The 6,950-nt window shown below is 28.9% G+C and overlaps 1 protein-coding gene across 2 annotated transcripts; it reads right to left on the bottom strand.

Moving 5' to 3' along the window:
- Positions 1-313: 313 nt before the first annotated feature.
- On the bottom strand, positions 314-2,904 carry LOC109799631 (zinc finger protein SHOOT GRAVITROPISM 5). Of its 2 annotated transcripts, none has more exons than XM_020360229.3 (3): positions 2,323-2,904; positions 1,836-2,229; positions 314-1,307 (listed from the first exon to the last, which is right to left on the bottom strand). In XM_020360229.3, the coding sequence occupies exons 1-3, from the start codon at positions 2,432-2,434 to the stop codon at positions 590-592; spliced, it is 1,224 nt and encodes a 407-aa protein (XP_020215818.1). In that variant the 5' UTR covers positions 2,435-2,904; the 3' UTR covers positions 314-589. The 2 variants fall into 2 exon arrangements, with proteins under 2 accessions (XP_020215818.1, XP_020215817.1); XM_020360228.3 differs by having other exon boundaries at positions 1,836-2,235; positions 2,323-2,903.
- Positions 2,905-6,950: the final 4,046 nt, after the last annotated feature.

Below are 6,950 nucleotides of genomic sequence, written 5' to 3'. Positions count from 1 at the left end.
TCCCTTTTCTCTCTCTATAACTTGTGTGTATTCATTTCCTTTTTATTTACTTTCTTTTCTTCAGTACAATTCTTTAATGCTTGTTAAGGACTCTTCTCCGGTTTCTGCCCTACACGTCCAACAAAGATCTACACATAGTCCAAACAGATAATCCAAAACAACCAAACTAAAGGGTGCGGAATTCAGTGCTTCTCTGACTCTCATTCATTGCAATGCACGAGAGAAAAACCTAACGAGAATGAATATATATAATACATATACATACCAGTACTACTACTGTATCATTACACCGCGGCAAATTAAAGAAGCAACATTTAAGCAAAACCTGTTCACCATAGTCTGTGTTTATACCAAATTTAATTATCAAATAACATGGCACAAACTGCGACTAATTTACATTAATAATAATACTCCTTTTCTCGACCACCTCAATCTCACTTACATAACCGTAGCACTCACTTCACATGGTGGTATACCAATTCACAAAAGATATTAATTAGGGTAGAAAAACAAAACAATATATAGTAATAGAAACAATAATAAAATTAAGGTGGGATATGATATGAATGGAGAATGTAGAAAGAGAAGTCTAAGAGTTAATTTTGACACGATGTTTTTCTACTTGGGCAGCTTCCGTTGTGATGTAGGTGAAGACGAAAGAGTTATCATCCGGGGCCGGGGGAGGTATGGTTCGCGATTGAAAACGGTGCTTGCAAGCGAGGCAAGTGATTTGAAGCATGGTTGAGTTGATCTGTTTGATTGCATGCTCCTTCAAGGCATAGGCTTTGTCTAGTTCCGCAAGGGCTTGTTGTCTTATCCTCTTGGCGTTAGAGAACTCAAGCTCCGCGAGCTCCATTTGCCTCTTTGCTTGGTTCCTTGCTTCTTCTGCAAACGCTTTCTCCGCCATCGCTATCCTCAGCTGCTCACGTGCCTCCTGTTGAACCCTTTCACCCAATGACTTGTCCATTCTTTCTCCCATGGATAGGAGCTGCAACTGTGTGTGTGTGGAGTGGTTTCCGTCTCTCTTTTCAGTAGGAGCGACTGTAGAGAGCTGAAGCTCCAGGTTAGGGTGGAGTTTGTTGGCGTTGGTGTTGGTGGCAATGGTAGGGTCGGTGAATGAGGGTTCTGTTATTACGGTGGGCTTTTGAATCATTGCACTTCCTGCTCCTGGCCAAGGACCACCTGTGCTGAAATTGGTGTCGCTTGAAGGGCTTGAAGCAGTTCGAGATAAGCATGCAGCTGCCTGTGTTTCTGGCCCCAACCGCCCCACGTTGCACGCGTCTTGGTGCTCAATAAAGCTTTCCACCCTACAAACACAATTATTTGAGAGATCACACAAAGAACCTTTCGTACCATTCAAAAGCCTCACTCGTCAGATCCTTCGTTCTATAATACTCGTATATGAAAGAGAAAAGTGATTATAAAAGTTGCCTCTTGCCTGGTAAACAAGTCAAGAGGTGGGGGAGAGATTTCAGTTCACTAATTAAAAGGACACCAAACTGATGTCATTTTGAGCTACCGATGGTCGCACAGGTTAAGGGAGGAGGAGCTAGCTAGCTATTGGAATAATGGTGGAATTGAATATATATATATATATATATAACGAGAGCTTCGCTTCGGGAACCGTGTGTTCCCAGATGTCGAGAAACATTGTTTGAAATTTTGTTTAAGGTTCCATCAGTCAAATAGTATTAAAGTTTTATATTTATACAAAATTTGCCGTTTGTTGCTGAAAGCATTGAAAAAAATATATCTAAAGTCAAAAGGAGAAGGAATAAAATAATAATAAAGAAAAAGGTAGGCGAAATTAATAAGCATGCGGGATGGTAATTAACCTTGAGAAAACGCGGCCACAATCGCAGGAGTGGCCTCGGGTGCCACAGGTTTTGAGATGTGCTTTGTAATCAGACTGCACCGCGTAGCCTTTGGAGCATCTCTCACAGACCCATTGCTTGTGGCTGCTGTGTTTCCTTCTGAAATGCTTCTTTATGCCAACGAGGTCACCGAGGGCATGGCACGGGTCATGGTGCAAACAGCTTGGCTCCGGGCATACAAACACTCGCTTCTTCACCACCGGCGTCTCCCTCTTCAGCAGCTTCCACGGCACCTTGTGCCGCCGACGGTGCATCTGAAGGTTTTGGTCCCTCTGGAATCCCTGGTTGCAGATCTCACACACATAACGATCCGATTCCAGCAAGGTCTTGGGTGAGAGGGAAACCACTTCTGCATCTGGATCTGCGCTCAATCAATTAATATACATACATGCAAATAAACACTCTTTGGTTTTAGAAAATTAAGAGATTAGTTAATTAGAATCTGCACCTGGTGTTCCTGCAGGCCTTCTCTTCCTTTTACTAACTGCAGTACCATTTTCAGCGCAGGAAAATGGCTCAGAAGTGGGAACTGAAGAGGGAGATGAGGTATTGACTAACATGTATGATAATAGAAAGTGTTCAGTGACTGTGTTAGCGATGGAGGTTTGGGAAGCTAAGAGAAGAAGGACATAGAATAGAGGAAGGCAAAAGCTTTCTTTTCCTCTTTCGGTTACCTCACTCAGCTTTCTTTTAACTTACTTTTAAACTTTCAGCTTTTTTCCAACAGCTTTCTCTCTCTTCCTTCCAACCCTCATCTTCAACAGGTATTGTCTGTATAGCCCTCCTTAATAAACTTTCAAAAAGACCCAATCACAAAGCTCAAAACTTGATCCCACAATGGGCTCCAGAAGAAAAACATCCCCACAAAAAAACAAAACCCTCTCGATCGTAATTTCATCACACAGTAAAATTTTCCTTTGCTTTGCATGCATAAATACAGGCCAAGCCCCCAAATACACACGTAAGCTTCCTATTTTTGTCACACTCTCACGCACAACCCTTTCCTCTCTCTCTTACAAAGAAAAGAGAGGGGGAGGATACATCTTTATAGACCATTGTACCCACACGCAGGATTTCTAATTAATTTCACTTGCCGCAGCTTTTGTAAAAGTGATAATGAGGATGTGAAGTCACCCTCAGGGGCATTCCAGTCAATGGGGGTCATAATTTTTTCTGTCCAAGGTGTTTTGCTTTTTGGTAAACTAGGGGCATCGTCTCAACAGTTCCAAGTAAAAACTGGAAACATTGTCTTTTCTAGGTGAGGTTCGTAATGTAGGCAATATTGTTCAATGGCCCCAACACACATACTGTGCAGCATTAACCATCATTTTACCTCGAGTTCAAGAACAGAGGAAACCAAAACCATGTTATCCCCTACATGCCACTTATTTTCTAGTGCTGAATATAGAGGCATAGAGGAAGATTAGTCACCATCGATGCCGAACGTGATTAGTCCCAATTTTCAACTTATTAATAACAAGGTCGATTTTGAATTCTTTTGATAGATTGAGTTACCTCAAAAAAATAATCTTATTATAATTATTTGAATATTATTTATATTATAAATCTCAAATCTAAATATGCAAACAACAAAAAATTAAACACACAGAAAGTGTATTGGATAAAATTTTTAAATAACTTTAAGACTTTTTTTAATAAAAAATTCTTGTGGTATCATATTCAATCAGGATTTTTTTTAAGATAAACCTTTTGGTATTCAATCTTAAAATATATTGAGAGAGATAAAGACAAGGGAGCTAGGAATCCACTTATTCCAATAATAACTCTTTTTATATTTACTTCACTTAATAATTTATATTTTATATCAAATTTTTATGATCCAATCATTAAATTAAAAGTTCTTAATACATAAATTAAGTCTGTAATTTTTTAAAAATTTTAAAAATAATTTGATACTTTATATTATTAATTCAAATTAACGTATCAAATACTTTTATAATTGTTTATCAATTTGAAATAATGAAATAAAATATTAAATAATTTTTATTTTTTTAAAAAATTTGTAAACTTGATTTATATATTAAGAATTTTTAATTTAACAGTTAAATTATTAAAATTTGATGAAGAACATGAGTTATTATTAAGTAAAGTAAGTCTAAGTACACTTACTCTTAGAACAAGTGAATTTTACCTATAATGAAAATCAAATCGCCCTATTTAACATAAGAATTTAAAATTTAAAGTAAATTACATTACCCTCTTTTAAGAGATAAGAGTATTACACTCATCTCCTCTCTTATACTAAATCGTATAATTTAGTCCACTTAACTTAACGTCATTAATTTAAATTACATTTTCCTCCCTTAAAAAAATATAAGTATTACATTATCCACTTTACATATGTCAAAACATAAAATAAATTATAATTTTTTCCTTTAAAGTTGTAAATATTGTATTATTACTTTCTTATTATATTAACATAACATCGTTAAAAAGTTATCATTATAAGATTTTAAAAAATAATTTTAATTTAATTATTTATAAAAAATTATATTTTACTTTAATTATTCATAAAAAAATTAATTTAAATATATTTCAAAATATTTAATTTCATTCATTGAATTAAAAAAATTATAAAATATTTAGTTAAATTTAAATTATTTTATTAAAATAACAAATAAAATAAAAACTGCAAATTAAATTATATATTATACTTTTATATATACGTCAATATATATAATATAAATTAACATATATATATATATATATATATATATAATTTTATAATAAATATATTTTATTTAATAATAAATTTTTAATATAAGATTCTCAAAACTTAAGGATTTTTGTGTTTGGTTACAATAATATATTCTTGAGTATATAAATATTTAATACAAAGATATCTTTTACTAAAATAAACTCATTAAATATATTTATTTACTCAAATCTTATTACAAATATTATATTAAACTAATTTAAAAAATTAAAACTTATAGTTAATTAAAATTATTTAAATATAGAATTCAACCAAAAAAATGTTACATAATAAATAAGAAGGATAAAATTAAAATATATTATTTCATTTCATTCAAAAAAATAATAAAATAAAAAAGTGCTAACAAATACTTAAGTTATGCATCAAAATCTTTTTCTTTCCTATTTGGCGCTTGAGAGGATTGGAACATATAAAAATGCTTCTCTACAAAACAACTCATGGCGGATTATTAACTAATTCAACTCAATATAAGAGAGGGTTATCTCGTGACAAATTGTGATGGTGCTACCTAGGTTGAAAAGTTGTTTGTGGAAAAGTCATAAGGAATTATATAAGAAGTTTTATTAGGCTCTATTGCATAGTACTTTAAGTTGAATTATGGAGTATTTACTTTGGTCTTTTCCTTATAAAAAAGAAAGGTCTCACAAAAGACATCATTATTGAGTGAGATTTTAAACTTGTAGTCAAATTCTTGAAGGAAGGATGCTTAACTATGCAACACCCTCTATCCCATATACCATAATACTTAAAAGAAATAAAACCACTAGAAACACCGATGAGAATATTAGATGCATGCTTTTTAAATCCTATGAAAAGAAGAATGAGATGACCATGAAATATACTTGAGAAAGTTATTAAAAGATTATCTTGATAAATAATATCTCTAAATATATGGTGTGTATCAAAATCGATTTAACAATGCTATGTAATTCATACAATCAACCTCATTTAGTAAGAAAAGTTACTATTTTGAAAGGAAGTAAAAAAAATCTAGAAAGAAAACTTATTTATTATTATGTATCCCAACTATTTATTTATTTTTTAAATAAAGTATCACACTCTAGAGATAATGAATATTATATTATTCTCTTATTTTATGTTAAAATATAATATAATTTATTTAATTTAATGTTATTAATATAAATTATATTTTTTTTCTTGAGAAATGTAAATATGACATTATTTACCTTTTATATGTTAAAATATTAAATAAATTATATTTTTATTTCTTAGAGATAAATATATTATATCATTACTCTCGATCATATTAATTATATTAATTTAGGTTTGAAATATATTTTAAATTTTATTATTCATTAAAAATATACTTTTAATTTAATCATTCATCAAAAAATAGACTTTTAATTAAAATATATTTTAAAAATATCTTTAGTTCATTTTCATTCATTCTCCTAATTAAAAAATAATAAAAATATAGCTAAATTTAAATTAACTTACTAAAATATTAAATAAAATAGAAAATATAAAATAAATTTTATATATATATATATATATGCTTATATATACATCTATTATCTCTATATATAATATAATATAATATAAATTAACATATATATATATATATATATTAATTTTTGTAATAATAATATTTAATTTCATGATAGGTTTTTAATATAAAATATTAATTTAAAAAATTATATATTTAATACACATATTTTGACATTCTATTAGTTAAATATAATAAATAATACTTTATATATAGTTTATTTAGATATTATAAATATTTTATTAAAAACATCTATTGAACAATACCCTAATACTTATACATTACTTTTAATATATATAAATAATACTATATAATAAAATATTATTTTATTTAAGTATTTATAAAATATTATTTTAATTATATTGCTTAAATATTATTTAATACTTATCTTTTATTTTATTATACTTATATACATATATGTTTACTGATTTTATTTTGATATAACTTTAAAATACTTTTTAAAATTAATAATAATTTTTTTAAAATATATAATTAATTTAAACAATTAAAATAATAATTAAATATGTGAATTAAAAGATAAATTATTAAAATATAACATATTTGAATTTGTTAAGCGAGAAAATGCTTATCTTAGTACAAGAAAGAAAATGTGTAATATTTATATCTATGAAGGAATTAATGTCAATATAAATGATGTTTTGATAATAAATTTTTTTAACAAACAAAACTTGAACATAAAATTTTTAAAAATGAGTAAAATGTTATATATTAAAATTTATCAATGAAAAATCTGTAATTTTCAACTTAAGAATAAAGAACAATATAATAATATTCGTATCTTTCAGAAGAAGAAAAAAGTGTAATTTACTCT

The sequence above is a fragment of the Cajanus cajan genome, chromosome 2 (assembly GCF_000230855.2).
Source record: "Cajanus cajan strain Asha chromosome 2, NIPB_CcT2T_4, whole genome shotgun sequence".
Lineage (NCBI taxonomy): Eukaryota > Viridiplantae > Streptophyta > Magnoliopsida > Fabales > Fabaceae > Cajanus > Cajanus cajan.
The sequence above is the reverse complement of the archived record's forward strand: the minus strand, read 5'-3'. Positions and strand labels throughout refer to the sequence as shown.